An 18,197-nucleotide genomic window follows, 5' to 3' on the forward strand; every position below is an offset into this window, starting at 1 on the left:
TCCTGGCACACAGCAGGTGCTCAAGAAATGCTAACTTTTTTAAATTAAAAAAAATTTTTGGAGCCGGCCTGGTGGTGTAATGGTTAAGTGCACCCGCTCTGCTTTGGTGGCCCGGGGTTCACAGGTTCGGATCCTGGGCGCGCACCGACGCACTGTTTGTCAAGCCGTGCTGTGGCGGCGTCCCATATAAAGTAGAGGAAGATGGGCATGGATGATAGCCCAGGGCCAATCTTCCTCAGCAAAAAGAGGAGGATTGGCAGTAGACGTTAGCTCAGGGCTAATCTTCCTCACACACACAAAAAAAATTTTGTTATGAACTGGTTGAATTCCAAAAGATATATGTGTATATATATATGTGTATATATATATATATACACATATATATATATATATTTTTTTTTTGGTGAGGAAGATTAACCCTGAGCTAACATCTGTTGCCAATCCTCCTCTTTTTGCTGAGGAAGATTGGCCCTGGGCTAACATCCGTGCCCATCTTCCTCTACTTTATATGTGGGATGCTTGCCACAGCATGGCTTGACAAGCGGTGCATAGGTCCACGCCCGGGATCTGAACCTGCGAACCCCAGGCTGCCGAAGCAGAGCGTACAAACTTAACCACTACGCCACCAGGCCAGCCCCTCAAAAGATAATTTTTTTTTTTTATTGTGGTAACATTGGTTTATAACATTGTATAAATTCAGGTGTACGGCATTATACTTCTATTTCTGCATAGATTACATCATATTCACCACCCAAATACTAATTACAATCCATCACCACACGTGTGCCTAGTCATCCCTTTCGCCCTCCTCCCTCCTCTCTTCCACTCTGGTAACCAGCAATCCAATCTCTGTCTCTATGTGTTTGTTTGTTGTTGTTTTTATCTTCTACTTATGAGTGTAAAAGATAATTTTTTTAAGTCAGAGTTCCAGGATTTCAGAGCTGAGATGTGCATTCGAGACCCTGCCTTCACCGTGCAGATGATGAAATTGAGGTTTATGCCCCTCTGGCCGGCTGGAGACAGAGCCCAGAGTTTTGGATCTCCTGAGACATCATCTTTCCATGCCTCTTGGAACTCAGAATGCTAGGAACACATCTCCCCCATCACACTTGTGGTGGCTGCTGAATGGCCAGAGAAAAAGCCAGCCTGCACCCCTTTCTTCTCCGCAAAGTGCAGCAGCCCAAGTCACTGTGGACTAGGGGGTGGGGGACACGGGAGGGTGGTATTTGTGAGTCGCCATTGTTAACTTTTCACTTATGTGTCATTTGTTAATTAGAGAGAAAGTTCATTGGGTTGGGGCCTGCTCTCCAGAGCTGATTGTTCAGGAATTTTGCCAGCCGGTTGTTAAACCCTCGGTAGCTTGAAATTGGTTATAGTTGGACTATTTAAACCACACAAGGGCGGGCCCCGTGGCATAGTGGTTAAGTGCGTGCGCTCAGCTGCTGGCGGCTGGGGTTTGGATCCCGGGCGCACACCAACGCACCGCTTGTCAAGCCATGCTGTGGCGGCATCACATATAAAGTGGAGGAAGATGGGCACGGATGTTAGCCCAGGGCCAGTCTTGCTCAGCAAAAAGAGGAGGATTGGCATCGGATGTTAGCTCAGGGCTGATCTTCCTCAAAAAAATAAAAAATAAAAAAACCACAGAAACCATCAAATGTTGCAAATCAGGGCTTCCCCCACTCCCCAGAGCCCATTTGCCAGCACATCCTTAGTCTTCGGTTTCTTTGAATCCCCCAGAAGGACTGGGCACATTGTTTCTCATGTGTAAGTGCTCATTAAATAAACGACTATTAAATACATATGAAGAATCACCCTTTTTGAGCAATGACTCCATCCAAGCACTTTTGAATGTATTATCTCATTTAATCTTCCAAACACCCTAAGAGATAAGGACTATTATGGTTCCCATTTCCCAGATGAGGAAACTGAAGCTCCCTCAACTAGGTGCAGGGAGCAGGAAACTGCCTGAGGTTCATCTGAGTTCAAAGCCACAGGTCTTACCTACAGATTGCCTGTCCTACCAGCCTCCCCGGGGGAAATCTGTCCCGGTGCCTGGCCTGCTGGTCACCAAGCCAGCAGAGTGGTTCCCCCTGCAGTGGCACCAGTGATAAAGGGCAATGCATGGGGACTTCTCTCCACCCGACCTTCACCTTGCTTCTCTCAGGTTTAATCTGCCTTCCTTATCCTACCCTCTTCCTTCTACATCATCTCCTTATCTGAATTAGGACCCTCTTTCAACAAACTCTTTGACCTTCCATCTCCTCTTGTCTATGGAAGTCTTCTTTGGCCTTAAACTTCTGTCCGAGAGCTCTGGCAGATGAGTAACCTGCCCTCCCATGAGCACCTCAGTGAACACTGTGCTTTGTAACTGTCTCAGCCCTGGACAGACACCCCGTCTCCTTGTGCCATCCCCTCTCATGACTGGGCTCCACACACCATCTGGTCGGGGGTGCAGCTCGGGTCTGGCAGCTCCCCAGGATCAGGACACGGGATTTTCTCTGCCTGCTCCCAGAACCAGGGCATGTTGGGCAAGGATGTTCGCTGGTGATGAGGCACATTCTGGTGGTTTCCCAATTCTGTTGTGTACAACCCAGTGCTCTCTTTCTCAGTAAATACTTCCTTCCTCTTTATGTGGAACACTGCCCTGTGTTTATTAACAGCACCCTGTGCTTGGTCCAAAGAATGACCCATGTGGCTTGGGCTCTTGGGTCAGGAAATGGCACACGTCCATCCTTCTCCCCAAGGTGCCCTGTGTTCCTGAAGGAGGGCACCTATCGCCGCCAAACTGGCAAAAATGATTAGGGGCTTTATTTTAAACAAACGCTTCTCTTCCAGGACTTGCTTTCCTTTTTTTTTTTTCTTTTTCAGCATACCTTGGCTTCTTGTGTTCCTGAAAATTTCTGAAACTTCAAGCAGTGGCTCGTCAGAAACTCCAGACCTCTTCAACATTTCTCTCCATTCTGCTGGGTCCTAGTCAATTAAATTCCCCCTGTGACTCTGAGATTTAGAGCTAAGCAAGTAAAATAGGTTCATCCTCACTCCCCAACAGCCTGGTGCTTGTGGGAGAGCCGCAGGGCAGTCGTTTGGATGGCACTCATGTTCATCACTACCCTGTTCTCTGCTGCTGGGTGTGCGGAAGATCAGCCTTGCTGCCCTCTGGAAGTTAGGAGAGGCCACGTGATTCTTCTGGACAATGAACCATGAGCAGAGGTGTATAACTTCCAGGATAAAGCATTTAATTGTTGATGCTCAACTCTCCAGCCCTCTTATTGCCTGCTGGCCTGTTCCAGATTGTGCAGAGGAAGAGATAGGAAACCTTTAGGCTTTGTGGTCCATATTGCAACTCCTGTACTCAGCTCTGCTGTAGCATGAAAGCAGTCATAGATAATATATAAACAAATAAGCACAGCCGTGTTCCAATAAAACTTTATTTGCAAAAACAGGCAGCAGCCCGAGGGCTGTAGTTTGCCATCTCGGAGCTACAAGACCATGGAAGCTCCCACAGTCTGAATCATTACGTTACTGCCCAGAGGGCCGTTTTTCTTGAGAGTCACCAAACAGCAGCGAACTTTGTATGGGTGAGAAGTAAGACTTGAGGATTGCAGTTACCTCAACACAGCTCCGCCTAACCCAATTGATTTGAGGAGTCTCTGCACCAACTTGAGAAAGCATGTGCCATTTTTCGTGGGTGAAGGCAATGATACTAACCACCGTCCTAGCCCCCTGCCCAGAGCAGGTCCACTCAACCCCTGCCTATCCAATCTTATTGTCTCTCCCACCCCACTGCCTCCCAACAGATGCCCTGACTGGCCTTCTATGAACTAGCTTTCAGTGTAACTCTGTGCTTTGGTTTGCACTGTTCCCTCTCCCCAAAATTTCCTTCTTTCTCCTTTCCATCTACCCAAATCCTTCCCAGCTTCAGTTCTCCCTCCTCCAGGGAGCCTTCCCGGACAATCTCTTTATGACCTATGATTGCTAGTTTGGATCTGAGTTGCTGTCTAAGGTCATGGAATAGAGAAAAAGAGAGCCAGCCCTTGCTGCGAGTGATCCATATTGATAAGGGGGCTCCAAAGAGCTCACCCAGCAGAGTGAGTGGCAAAGAGGACTGAGCCCGGCAGAAAAGTGAGTCATTTATGCAACGGAATCAATCTCTCACACCCATGTGTGTTGTTTGAAGATATGTACATATGGGATTAAATGACAAAGAAAAGCAAGGGAATGATTAATGTAAATTTGAGGATTATGAGTCTCTCTAGGGAGGAAAGGAAGGTATGCATTTGGGGAGGGTCATGCGAGGGCTTCAAAGGTGCTAGTCTTGGACTTCTTAAGTTCTATATTGGGTACGTCGGTGATTGTTGATTATTCTTCAAACTGCCCATAGATTATACACAAACTCTTGGTGTATAATATCTACCCCCCCCCAAAAAAAAAAAAAAAAGGTGAGTCAGATAGGAAGGCTGCCTCAAACCTTGAAGTCAGGAGCTGCCACAGCAACGGGCCTCCTGTGTTTTGAACACAAAGGTGGGGCTGGAGAGGCCCAGCTCCAAGTCAATCAATTCCTGTTCCATGGAGAGAAAGTGGCTGGGAGCCTGAGTTCAAGCAGACAATCGAGGACCCCTGAGGAAGATGACCCTCCTTAGAAAACTGTCTCTCTGCCCTGCCTTTCTCAGCAAAGAACCAACCTCCGATGTCCCTTCTAAAGGATTGCCAGAGACTCACCTACGAGAAAACACACCTAGCAACCCGAGGTGGGCCAGCTTATCACTGGGCTGTCAGGAACAGGACAGAGAGTACAGGCCACCAGTGCTGCTTTTGGGAAATGCCATTAACTATGCTGGGAGTGGTATGGCCTTTGTCCCTTGCGGGACATGTGACATTTGGCGAAAATGTAGTCTGGTATAAACCAGCATGAACTCATCACCGGGGGACTGGCTTTGACCTTCCTGCTACTTCCAACAACACAGACAAGCTTTTATATCTTTTCAGTACACTGAGGGGGAAGATAAAGTGGATACCAGAGGGTAGGCAGGGCTAGAAGGTAGAATGTGATATTTAAAAGCACCACCTCTGGGAGCAAACACACGGTACCTAGGTTCAGATCTCAACTCCACCCTGAGCTAGCTGAGTGACCTGGGGCAAGTCACTTAACCTCTCTGACCCCGCTTTTCTCATTTGTTAATTGGGGATAGGCACAGTCCCCACCTCCCTGGGTTGTTGTATTATATAAGGTAATCCAAATAAAGAATTTAGCACAGAGCTGGGTTCACAGTATGTTCTCAATAGACATAAATCTCCCTGATCACAGAGGAGGACTGGGACTTGCCTGGAGTAGAAGTAGTACTCCTGCACGAAGCCCCCACCCTCTTTTTTTGTGTGTGTGTGAGGAAGATCAGCCCTGAGCTAACATCCATGCTAATCCTCCTCTTTTTGCTGAGGAAGACCGGCTCTGAGCTAACATCTATTGCCAATCCTCCTCCTTTTTTTCCCCAAAGCCCCAGCAGATAGTTGTATGTCATAGTTGCACATCCTTCTAGTTGCTGTATGTGGGACGCGACCTCAGCACGGCCAGAGAAGCAGTGCGTCGGTGCACGCCCGGGATCCGAACCCGGGCCACCAGTAGCGGAGGGCGCGCACTTAACCGCTAAGCCACGGGGCCGGCCCAGCTCCCACCCTCTTTAAGGAAAAAGATGAGAAAAAAATTAATGCTTTAAAAGTGGCAAGGTCTAGGGGCTGGCCCCAGGGTGTAGTGGGTAAGTGCACGCGCTCCCCTGCTGGCGGCCCGGGTTCCCTGGGTGTGCACCGATGCACCGCTTGTCAGGCCATGCTGTGGTGGCGTCCCATATAAAGTAGAGGAGGATGGGCATGGATGTTAGCCCAGGGCCGGTCTTCCGCAGCAAAAAGAGGAGGATTGGCATGGATGTTAGCTCAGGGCTGATCTTCCTCACCAAATAAATAAATAAATAAATAAAGTGGCAAGGTCTACCTAACCCACTATATAATAGAAAAAAAGTAGTAACAAAAAATAAGTTTCATTAAACAAACAAACAAAAGCTAGCAATAGCATTAGAAATCCATGAAAGGAGATGGGAGCCATCCCACCTATCGGGACCCTAGCCCCCAGCTCCTGGCCTGACCTTCAGGGAGGGTGCAGACCCAGCCTACCTCAGCTGCCAGTGGCCTTGGTACTGCTTGTCTCCGTTTTGTGTTCTCATCTTGCATTGCATCCTTTCCCAGTCTCCCTCTCCTCCTCGCCACATCTTTCTTCTTCTCCTGGCCACCTTGTCCCTTTGTCTTGGCATCTTGAAGCCACAGGAGGGAAACAAATAAGAATTCAAGGAAGAAGAAAAGGAGGAAGAGAGGGAGGGGAGGAAGGAAAGGGAGGGAAAGAAGATAGGAAAGAAAGGAGAGGGGGAGGGAGGACAGAGATGAGAGGAGAGGGAGGAGGGAGGGAGGGAGGGAGAGAAGGAAAGGAGAGAGGGGGAAAGGAAATGGGCTTTTGCATCAACCAAATCTGGATCTAATTCCAGTGCTTCTATAAATCAGAGGCTATGTGACCCTGAGTAGATTCCTTGCCCTCTCTGAGCCTCAGGTCTGTTAGTAGTTCCCAGTCAGGGAAGATGTGCAGAGGTGTACAAGGTTTCACAGGGAGCCTGCACATGGTGGGCCTTTAAGAGCAGAGAGACTTCAAGTTCCCCCTGTCAGCTTTGGTGGATCTATTTGGGTTAGGAGAGTAAGCAGTGGAAAGGAGGAAACAAGAAATAGGAATTAAATGCACTACAGAGATGGAGGTTGGGAATGTCAATTCTTCACCCCTCCCCCATGATTGCCCAAGACAGCTGGTGCCCCCTTTTCGCCATCTGGGGCTCACTCATTTTCAAGCATCTCTGGAGGAAATCCCAGTGCCCTCGATAGCTCTTGTTTGAAAAGGGCCCCCTTGTGAGCCCCACGGAGGCGACAACTACAGCATTAAGGAAGGCAGTATGGTATAATGGTTAACCACAAGGTTCTGGAACTAAACTAGTCCAAGGCCTCACTCCACCACTTATTACTGTGACCTTGGGTAAGCTCCTCCCCTCCTCTGTACCTTCACTGTCTCGCTTGTGAAGCAGGATTCTGGATTGTTGTGAGGACTAAAATGAGTTAATGGACAGTAAACTCTTAGGAAGGTGCATGGCTCAAAGGAATTGCTTGGTAAATGACAGCTGTTTGTTATGGTCCTGCTCTTGTTACCTGTCTCAGCACCAGCTCAATGACTTGCATTCACAACATCCTTGTTATCCGGCCCGAGGAAATACTGGCTAAGATTGTTTCTCTTCTCAGTTGCTACATCACAACTCGGCTGGATCTGTAGCCTAGACCATTGGTGTAATGAGGATTTTGTTCCTTCTGAGGCTACCACTGTGTTTTATTTGTTATTAATGGACATATTTTTATTGCTCTGTTTTACCTACCGCACATTGTCCTCTCAGATTAAAATAATAATGCCTTCAGTTAACAATACCTTGCACTTGGGGAGTTGGTTTCATCCCAACAGCTCAAAGCCCTCTGCAAACATGACTTCATTCATACTCTCTGCGCTCCCAGGAGAGGGGGGCACTCCTACTCTTCTCAGCCTGAGAAGGGGAAGCCCTACCCCCATTCATCTTCAACCACATTCTCAGAAGCCAAAGCATTGATGAAGCATTTCCACCTCTCGCGACCACAAATCACAGAAGTGGAACTCTGTTGGTCTCCCTCTCTCTGCCCAGCGTGACCTTATGCCCAAAGAAGATAACCAGAACCTGAGTCCCTCTGGCTTGGGGCGTCTTGACCTCCATGGTTCTCCTAGGTGCCCACAGCTGTGCCCTGCAAATGGTAAACATTAAAGAAACCTTAGGAATAAACTGCCTTGATATCCAGGAAAAAATGTCTGGCAATTTTGGTGTTTTGTGGACCCTCGTCTTCTTGAGAACTTCTTAATTAAGACCTAAGGGTTCCTGCAGCCTGACATGCCTCTGCCCAGGTAGATCTTACCACTCATAGCCCCGGCATGTTTGACACCTGCATGTACTTGTGAAAACTGGAGCCCCACAATGACAGTACTTCCTTGTTCTGCGGCTGCTTGTGGTCCGAGCTCCCTGGCAGTGTAAGCTGCTGGCTGCTCACTTTTGTTTTCAGCTTGCAATTACTGGAAGGGAAGGGCTGCAAGCTGTACTTGACTCTCCAGCCACACTCCAGGTCTCAACCCATGCACACTTTGAGGCAGCCAAGTGCAATCACGGCAAGAGAAACAGGTCTCTGACAGGCAAAAAGCTGACTCCTTACCCCTTCAAAATAAACAAACAAACACAAAGACTAACTAAATGGGGATAAACTCATTATAGTGCCCGAGGCTGTTTTTCATCAGCACATAAACATTGGGTGTAAGTTTTTCCCTATTTATATTCTATTTTTCACATGGTCAAGTTTTCTTAGATGATGAGTTAAATCCATTTTAGGCAAAGTCAAAATAGAACCATGGCTTGCTTTCTTTTAGCCCCCTGTTCTGCAGACCTTTAACTAATTAAAATATACTCTGGGATTGGTATTTCAAATCCGAAATTTACTAAATTTTTCAGAAACAGAAATTCTACCAGTGAATCTCTAGCAATATTTACCTTCCTAACCTCTCTGCCCCTTCCTCAATCTGCTTAAACTCTATTTCTCTCCCCACCTCCACAATTCCCAAACACAAGCTCTGAAGGTCAATCCTAATCCAGAAGGCTCAGCACATATAAACAAATTGTGTTTCTAAATGGCTAGGACTGAGGGCCAGTACCTGCAGTGAAGCACTCCATTTAAAAAAGATGGTAGAAATTAAAGCTTCAGGTAGGTCAATTAATTTAAGAAAAAAAAATTCTCCGCTTGGGATATTAGTGACTGAGAAAGTCTCATTTTTTTCCTTTGCAATTATACTTATTGTACATTAACGTTGGTTTACATCTTCAGAGAGCAAAAGTTTTGGTCTAAAAACGTAGGACCAGACTGCTTGGCCCTTGGGGTGGACAGTGACTGGAAGGAGGCATGAAGGGGATATGTTACATTTCAATAAAAGGCTAAAAAAGGTAAACTGCTTGAAAGTTTAAAAAAAATAAACAATTTTGAGACTTGAGCAGCTGCAAAGGCTCTGTCTGTTTTCTATTTTGATCATTCTGTTTCTCGAGATGACCACATCTTTCAGAGGAAATGAGTCAAAGCCACTCTGTCTTGCTTTTCCAGCTGAGCATGTTCAGTTCAATGAAGTAATGAATGAACTTGGCCGCACCACCCCCAAACCTACAACAGCAAACAGACGGGCCTCGGCCAATCAGCAGGCACTCAAGGTTTTCAAGTTGAGTTCAAACAGGCCCACGGGGGGCCAATCAGCGCGCACGGCTCCGCCCCAAACGCCCGGCCGTGGCCAACCACGAGCCCGGATGAGCCAAAACACAGCGGCCGGCCAATGCCGGGGAGCCCCACGGCGCCGACGTCCGCCAATGGGCGCGGCAGGGCAAAAAGGGAAACAGTGCGGCCAGAAGGCCGCAGGATTCGAATCGAACCTCCGCACGGGAGCCGGGAGCTGGCCGAGCGGCGCGGGCCAATCAGCGGCGGCGGCTCGCGGCCCCCGAACGTTGGGACACCGGCCCCGCCCCGCGCTGTTGTTTGTGGTGTCGGCCGGCCGCGGGAGCCCGACCACAACAGTCACCGGCGGGCGGCGGGGTGGGCACGGTCCGGAGGCCGCGGGCGGCGGCGAGCGCGAGCCGAGGGCGGCCGGCCTCCCGCGGCCCCCGAGCTCGGGATCGCGCGCCGGCCGGAGCCATGTCGGTGAACATGGATGAGCTGCGGCACCAGGTCATGATCAACCAGTTCGTGCTGGCCGCGGGCTGCGCGGCCGACCAGGCGAAGCAGCTGCTGCAGGCGGCCCACTGGCAGTTCGAGGTGCGTGCGGGCGGAGCGAGCGCGCCGGGCCGGCCCCGGGTCCCGGCGCTGGGGCGAGGGCGCGGGCCGGACGCCCAGCCGCGCGCGGCCGAGAAGGGAGGGGGGCCTCTATTTATATCGCCCCGTCAGGCGATCGCGGCCCCGAGGTCTCGCGTGGGGCGCGGGGTCCGGGGCCCAGGGGCTGGGGGCGCGCAGGGGGCCCTGCTTTCCGCACCCCCGCGCGCGGCCCGGGGACGCCCCCTCGAGCGGCGCGGCCCGCCAGCCGAGGGGTCAGGTCCGGCGGCCGGAGCGCGGCGCCGCGGATACGCGGAGGAGCCGGCTTGTGGGGTCGGGCCGACCGGTGGGCTTCCTGCTCTGTCCCAGTTAACCGCCGCCCTGCCGCTGTGTTTGTCCGCAGACCGCCCTGAGCACGTTTTTCCAAGAAACCAACATTCCCAACAGCCACCACCACCACCAGATGGTAAGTGTGGCCGGCACCCGCGGGAGGGCGGGCAGCGGGAGGGGGCCTCGCCCCGGCCCTCAGCCCACCGGGCGCCGAGGGCGCGGGCCGGGGGCCGCTGTCAGCCGCCGGCGGTGACAGCCATGTTGCCGGGGAGCGCGGCGCCGCGATGTAAACAAAGAGCCAAAATGTCTTCCAGGAAAGAGCGGCTCCCAGGGCCGGCTGGCTCGCCCAAGTTTGTGGTCCGGCCTCCCGGGCTGCTGTATCTCCACCTAAGGCTCAGTGTCCGGCGCTCTCCCGCGGGCGAGGGGGTAGGAGGGAGGGCAGGATGGCCAGAAGAGTAGCCGGCTGGCAGGCAATGGGGAGGGGGCTTCGGTGATAACTAGACGTCTGGGGGAACCGGGAGCCCGCGTGAAGGGCCCTGCGGGGCCTGGGAGCTGGGGTGCCTGTTTATGGGGAGCCCCCTCTTGCTATTGGAGTGGCAGCCCCCCATCCAAACAACCCAGCCCTATAGGGAACAGGAAAGGGATGAATCCACCCTGGCTCAGGGAGTTGGGCTCTACCCAGAGAGGTACGTTCACTCTTTCCTGTTGGTGGAAAAAGGACATGCCCTGAGCATGGAGGACATAGAGATTTTGACAAGATAAGGCCTAATCTCAATATGTGAAGATACATAAAGCACAGGAAGCAGAAGTGGTTCAGGTCTGGACTGGCTTTCTTCTCATTGCCAAGCTGGCCCCCAGGCCTGAGCCTTTGCCCTCCTGGCCATGGGGTATCCTGCTTTCCCCAGGCACAGGACATCCCTTTCACTTTAGAGGCTTGAAGGCCTTCTCCACTCCACCTCCTCCTAGTTACCTATTAGCCCTGCTGGGGGAGGGAGGGAGGGACTGGGCTCCGAGATAGGGATTGTAAAACATTATTCCCCAGGAGAGCTGTTGTGGTTTCTGGAGTGCACGTTTGGCATTTTTAACACTTGGTGTCCTTGTCGATGGCTCCCTTCTCAGAGCTGCCGCCGTGGTCAGAGGAGCTGCAAATGCTTCCTCTGCTGTGCCTTGTCCTTGGTGCCCTGTTTTCATCTAGCTGTAAAGGACAAGTAGTGAGGGGTCTATCTTGACCTTTGTAACCAGCGTTTCTCTGGGAATGGCTCGTGCTGTATATAAATCAAAAAACAAAAGGGTGTTGGAAAATGATGGGAGAATTGTGCTGGCTGAAGGGCTGTGGCATTTGAGGCTGGGATCTTCATAAACCCAAGTGGGGTTGTCTCCAGGAGGCCCTCCCTGCACCTGACTGCGGGAAAGCGCTGACTCCCACCTTGCACATGAGCCTGGGAGTGAGCGCCCTGCCTCCATCTCCTCTCAAAAGGGCCTTAAGGTTTGCTCCACCAACTGTGGCCATTCCAAAAGGCCCAGGGCTTCCAGCACAGCCATTCTGTGGTGTCACGAACAGGGAGGCTTGCCAGGGAGAGCTGGAGTTGGGGTCCCCTCAGGTCCTGTTGCACCGTCTCTGCAAATCCCAAGGGATTGTAATGCTTTTGAAGCTTCCCTGAAGGCAGGTGGCAGGTTTTGTAACAGATATTATAATCAGTGTATCTGTCAGTGTATCAAGTATTGAGTACTTAATCAGCATAGTGCAGAGTACCATCCCTGCCCTCAAGGAGAAGGTAATTTTTAGAGACAATAAATCAAAGGAAAAAGTTAAATAAAAACACCAGAGACCAGTAATGGCATAATAGCAATACCAGAAGTGACCCAGGGCACGAGTAATTGATAAGTGGTTGTCCTGTAGATTACTGTGCATTCACGCAGTTGGAAGCATCTTCCCAGATAAGGGGGATTCCTGGGTTGGATTGGGAGGGGCCAACAAGAGGAGAAAGGCGCTATAGACTGGAAGCAGCGGGACACTGGAAGCAGTGGGACATTAGCAGGGTGCAGAGAGTACGCTTGGGAGCTGGAAAGCTCCATCTATAGTTGTTAGAAGCCCAGAGCTGGAGAGGCCTTTACATCATCTGGTCCAAACCCCTGGTTTTAGAGAAGTAGAGAGAAGGTCCAGAGAAGCTAAAGAACTTGCTGGAGCTCACACAGGCATAGGCCTGTTCCTCATCCAAGCCGTTCTCTGGAGTAGGGTGGCTGTTTCAGGAGACAGGCTGCTGGCTTGTTGAACTGGGGAAGTCAGTCACGATGCTATGATGCAATTGGCCTCTACCCCCCCATTCATTGTTTCCTGCTGCCGAGAAGTCAGCCCTGGGGTAGGTGGGGGGCGGGGGATAGTGGAGGGAGGAGGGAAATGGTCTGGGTGGGGCCAGGCCTGCACTGAGTCCTGTGGCCTCCTCTGAGGAGGACAATGGCCAGAGCTCCCTAGCTGCTGATATGGGGCCGGCCTAGTTAACAGGGTGAGATATTGCCCCCTTCCCATGGCCTTACCCCATGTCTAGCTGGGGTTTCACTTCAGAGCTGTGAAAGTTTCCTCTCTGCAAGGTGAAGAGCCCTAGAATCTTGCTCCCCCACCCTTGTGCCTGGGGGAGGGGCTGGTGTTGCTAAAATTAGGAGAAATTCAAAGAAGGACTGCTGTGGCTCCCTGGGAAAGAGAGAAGCTGCTGTGAGGTCAGAACGGGCTCTGTGTAGGCCTTATTCTCTGCTGCCTCTTGCCCACGGCCCTGTGAGCTACTCTTGGATGTCACCCCTGTCCCCCCATGCCGCAGGGTTGGGGGGCCTGCAGTCTCTGGTGTTCACAGGTAGAGGGCGAGTTCCAGCATCCCACCCTGCTCTGTCCTTCCTGGCTGGGGTCCCTGCTCAGAAAGGGCAGGGGATAGTGAGGAGTTTGGGGGGCTCCCCTGCCAGGGTAGTGGCAGAAGACAGCAGAAGTTGGGATGTTTGTAACTACCCCCAGGAAGAGGGGCGAGTGGGGCTGAACAGACACTTTGCCAGCCTCTGGCCAAGGGCAGCATGGGGAGACATGCAAGGGACACAGGAAACTGAAGTTGCACTTGACTCTAAGTGCAGACGGGTGGGGGGGCTGGGTAGAGCTTAAGAGCTTAGGCCTTCCGACCTGGGAGCCTGGGAATTCTAACTTCTCAACCTAGAGCTGTGTGTGAGCTCTAGGCCTCAGTTTCCTCATCTGTCACATAAAGAATAATTGAAATGACCTAGCATCGTCGTGAGAAGTGAGACATGGAGGCAAAGACTCTGAGGCCTGCTGGCTGGTCCTGTTAAAATGGAATGCACCCAAACACGGAGCGAATGTAGCTTTTCTCAGGTTGGCATAGGAGGGAGATCTGGATCTGGCCGCTTTCCCTTGACCAGCAACCTCAGAACATCTGAGGGCGGATTATTGAGGGAGCCAGCTGGGTTCTTCCCCAGAGTGAGGTGCTAAGCAGTGGTGTCCTGGGCTGCTCCCTTTCTTCTCTTTAATCTGACACCCTAGCTTCTGGTCGGAATTAACCATTTACTGCTGATACTCCTCAGTGTCATCCCAAGCATCATGAAATACTCTTTGGTTTTGATAAAATTGTCGGATTTTGTCCTTTTTTTTTTCCATTTTTTAAAATTTTTTTTGTGAGGGAGATCAGCCCTGAGCTAACATCTGTGCCAACCCTCTTTTTGCTGAGGAAGACTGGCCCTGAGCTAACATCTATTGCCAATCCTCCTCCTTTTTTTTTCCCTTTTTCTCCTCAAAGCCCCAGTAGATGGTTGTATGTCATAGCTGCACATCCTTCTAGTTGCTGTATGTGGGACGCGGCCTCAGCGTGGCTGGAGAAGCGGTGCATTGGTGCGCGCCTGGGATCTGAACCCAGGCTGCCAGTAGCGGAGCGCGTGCACTTAACCGCTACGCCATGGTGCCAGCCCCTGTCCTTATTTTTGTTTCTATTGGCTCAGAGGGAGAAGGGGAGGGGTGCTTTTGTCCTGTCGTAGCAGCTTATGGACTGAAAAATAGGAGTAAAGGAGGGGCTGGCCTGGGTGAGCCCCACCAAAGCCTCCATGGGACCATGGAGTGTGGCTTGGAATGGGGGCCCATGTGGGCAGCCCTCCCGACATGTGTGTTCTCTCCCAGCAGATGTGCACCCCCAGCAACACACCTGCCACACCACCCAACTTCCCCGATGCACTGGCCATGTTCTCCAAGCTTCGTGCCTCTGAGGGCCTGCAGAACAGCAACAGCCCCATGACGGCCGTGGCCTGCTCACCCCCTGCAAACTTCAGCCCCTTCTGGGCCTCGTCCCCGCCCAGCCACCAGGCTGCCTGGATCCCACCCTCCTCCCCCACGGCCCACAGCTTCCACCACCTCCACCACCCACAGCCCACGTGGCCCCCCGGAGCACAGCAGGGGGGCACCCAGCAGAAAGCCATGGCTGCCGTGGATGGCCAGAGATGAGACTGGATGCCGCCGGGCACTGGGCTGGAGCTGGGGGCAGTCCAGGGTCATGGGGACACAGGAGGGCTGGGGTGGGGGGAGCTGGGGTAGGTGGGGGTTTCCTGAAGATCGCACTGGAAGATTTTATAAAAGAATTTTTGTGGGTTGGGGGGACAGTAAACTTCCTGAGCCACTTGGGTCCTTCAGGAGTTACTCTTCAGGCAAGTTTTTTTTCTCTTTTTAATATATAACTATAATATATATGAATATATAAATATAACTAATGTATGTGAGAATGGGGCTGGCTGACCAGGGTGTTGGGGTCAGTGGGGAAGAGGCAGAGAATCTTCCCCTGGGGCTGGCACGCCTTCCTCCGCCTAGTCCCAGGGCAGATGCCTGGAAGCCAGGTGTGTGATCGTGCAGTCATGAGGTGTCTGCTGGCTGCCTCCTTTCAAAGGTCACACCTCTGGAATCGGGAGAAGACCACTACTGATCCACTCCAAGTAGTGGCTGTGGGAGGGGCTCCCAGAGGTGCCTGGTGGCTGAAGGTGTGGGGGGCCTCTTTGCCATCATGAGGGTCTCCCTCTCATGTTAGTGGCTGGCTCCTCAGTGACTCTGCAGCTCTTGTCGCCTCTCCTTGTGTCACCTGTCTCCAGCTGGCTGTGCAGGGCTTGTGTGGAACTAAAGAGCTGGCTTGGGTCAAAGGCCCAGGCTCTGCCTGCCCGCGGGCTGGACTCTCCACAGCCACCCTGCCTCCTGCTGTGTCCGCCCCGAGTGGATGACAGAGTGGGGAGCTTGCCTTTGGGTTTAGTTCCCAAATCAATCATCTCACCAGGGTGAAATTTTAATTTAAAAATTTAAAAGAGACTTTTCTAACTTCCCTGGTTTGCAGTGCCTTTATTTACCTTGGGAGGAAAAGCACTCTCCTTGGGAAGAAGGGTGGTGGGCTCTGGGCTTGCTGCAGTTGGGGGACGGGCTCCATTGCCATGTGGCTGGTCTGGATGTTATGACAAGGGCATCCAGACCAGGGGGTTGGTAGGACAGGCTGGATCCAGTTGGGTGTGGGGAGGGAGAGGAAGGACCGGTCCTAACTTGGTTACTGTGACCCTCTCCCCTTACTGGCCCTCGCCGTGTAGCCCATCACACGCCAGCCCTCAGCACTCAGCCCTGGTGCCTTGTCTTCATCCGCAGTGCCCTCTCCAGCTGGTGGCCTGATGGCAACCCCACCCTTCTGCCTGGCCCCCTAGGCATCTTCCAGCTGGGCTCATCTCCATTCCTGCTCTCAGCCTCATTTGGGGTAGCGTGTCCCCATGTGCATGTTGTGGGGCCATGCCCCAAAGGTCAGCCAAAGCTGTTGGAGCCACAGAGATAGGGTGGGTCCCCAAAGGGACTGGCTTCCTTTCCCTTCCCACTTTCCCCACAGCCTCCAAGCATTAGAACAGAGGCAGCGTTGGCAATTCCTGGCCCAGTGGCCCTTTCTCAGATTTTTCTCCAGTGCAGGTGGGCAGGTGGGTGAGGAGGAGCCTGTTTGCCCAGCTGTAGGAGTGGGTGGCTGGCCCCAGGGTTGGGATTCCTCGATGAGCCCCATGCTGGGGAGGAGGGATGCAGTCTTGAGCCCCGGGCCCCCAATATCCCTTCAACACGTGTGTGTGGGCTTGTTCTCTCCCTCTCCCTCTGTCCTCTCTCAGCGGCCGAGCACTGCAGACGACACTGCTGTCAGTCTGGCTGGAGAGTGGAGGTTCAGGCCCAAAGTGAAATGACACTTGAGAAAGGCCCTGCCTAGTGAGCCACCCCACCCTGCTCCTGGGCCTTCTCATGTCTTCTTAAGCGTGCCTGTGGGGCAGCCCCTGCGGGAGTGGAGCAGAACGGTGCCGCAGCTGCCATCAGTCCCTCTCCATGTGATGGTGTACTTTGAGGCTGGGTTTGTCCTTTCAGTTTTGTTTCCCGATTGGAAACCCCTGAGGCTCCTCCCACCTTACCCCTTACCCTGCCCACGTGTGCTTTCCCAGGCTGGAAGGGGAAGCCCCTTGCAGGCACGTGGGCGGTCAATTCTGGGCCTTGAGCGGGGTCCACCCCAGTGCTGGGCACAGCCTGGTGAGGCAGGCAGCCGGGCCCAGGTGTAGAGGTGGGGGATTGGCCTGGGCTGCTTGGGGAATGTTGCTCCCTGTCCTTTCGTGGGTGTGGGGGAGGCCTGGGTGTGGAGGGCTGGTCTGTCCCTGCTGCCACTCCTCCCTGCCAAGCTGGTGAGTTTGGGTTCTAGGCCAAGGACACTGAGCCAGCCACCTTCTGACGTTTCTCGGCAAGAGAAGGCAAGCGAAACGGGAGCCTGAGCAGGAGAGGAGGAGGAGCTGGCCCCGGCTCTGCCTCCTGCTTGCAGGGGAAAAGGGCACTCGGTGTGAGGGGTGCCCACCAGGACCCCAGGGTTCCAGCTGCTCCCCTCTCTCTAGCCAGTGCATTACGTCATTACAGAGATGAACGGGATCTCAGCAGGTGGGGAAAGAAGGGGGAAGTCCCCTCCTGCAGGGAGCACCTTCCCCACCCCGTGACACCTCCAGCCAACCCCCACCCTCCTTTGCCCACATGGGGTGGGACAGGGGAGAAACCCTTTTCTGGACTGTTTCCTGCCACACTTTCCCTTCCTGTGTGATTCTGTCACCCCCTCCCCTCACACCCTAAAGCGGGCCTCTTGCCCCAGACATCCCTTTCCCATGTCAGAGGGGGAGATGGGGCCTGGAGGTGTGGGGAGGCCCACCTTTGAGGAGGGAGCCGATGGGAGACCTGAAGGCAGAAAACTGCTTGGATGACTTTGGAGGGCTCAGGGTTGGGGGCAGCTCTCCCTTGTCCCCGAGGCTTCGAGTGGGGCTGGGGGCTCATCCCTTACAGTTGTGCTGGACTGAGCTCAGCCCCACCCATGCTCCTCTGTCCCCTCCTGCCTGCCAAGACTTTCAGCACAAAGGACTTGGGGGACAACAGTGAGCCCTCTTGCCTGTTTGGGGCTGGCAAAGATAAGCAAATGGAGCTGAGTGGGCTGAGCTAGGCCACAGGCCACCGGGCAAATGCCAGTCACCTCGAAAACCCTCTTCCAACACACAACACCCTTCTGCTCTGTTTTCCTGGGGAGGAGAGAGAAACAGGGAAACTGGCAGCCCCTATGTCTGAGCCCCTCCTGCCTCTGCAGCAGCCACTCCAGGGTAAGCCACAGGAGATGGCAAACAGGAACCTTCCCAGGTGGCTAGTGGCACTGCTCTCCCAGGATGCCGTGCCAGGAGCCGGGCACTACCCTGAGCCAGCAGCGGGAGAGCAGCCGGCAGCTGCCACCCTCACCTTCGCTCCAAGGTACGGCTCGTGCACGGACACCATGTGTCCCAAACCTCTCCACAGTGCCCCAGTCAGCGAGGCCACCCTTTAGGCCAGCCTCCCCAGCCAAAAAGGCAGAGCTGGAGCCAAGGCAGGCAGCAGCAGCCAGGTCTAG

At 53.1% G+C, this 18,197-nt stretch overlaps 1 protein-coding gene across 2 annotated transcripts; it reads left to right on the plus strand.

Annotated features, from left to right (window-relative positions):
- The first annotated feature begins 9,605 nt into the window (after positions 1-9,605).
- Positions 9,606-15,602, plus strand: UBALD2 (UBA like domain containing 2). 2 transcript variants are annotated; one of them, XM_058561699.1, is made up of 3 exons: positions 9,606-9,939; positions 10,337-10,399; positions 14,426-15,602. In XM_058561699.1, exons 1-3 carry the CDS (start codon positions 9,820-9,822, stop codon positions 14,744-14,746), a joined length of 504 nt encoding a protein of 167 aa, XP_058417682.1. In that variant the 5' UTR covers positions 9,606-9,819; the 3' UTR covers positions 14,747-15,602. The 2 variants fall into 2 exon arrangements, with proteins under 2 accessions (XP_058417682.1, XP_058417683.1); XM_058561700.1 differs by having other exon boundaries at positions 9,608-9,939; positions 14,429-15,602.
- Positions 15,603-18,197: the final 2,595 nt, after the last annotated feature.

Source organism: Diceros bicornis, chromosome 18, assembly GCF_020826845.1.
Source record: "Diceros bicornis minor isolate mBicDic1 chromosome 18, mDicBic1.mat.cur, whole genome shotgun sequence".
NCBI classification, from domain to species: domain Eukaryota; kingdom Metazoa; phylum Chordata; class Mammalia; order Perissodactyla; family Rhinocerotidae; genus Diceros; species Diceros bicornis.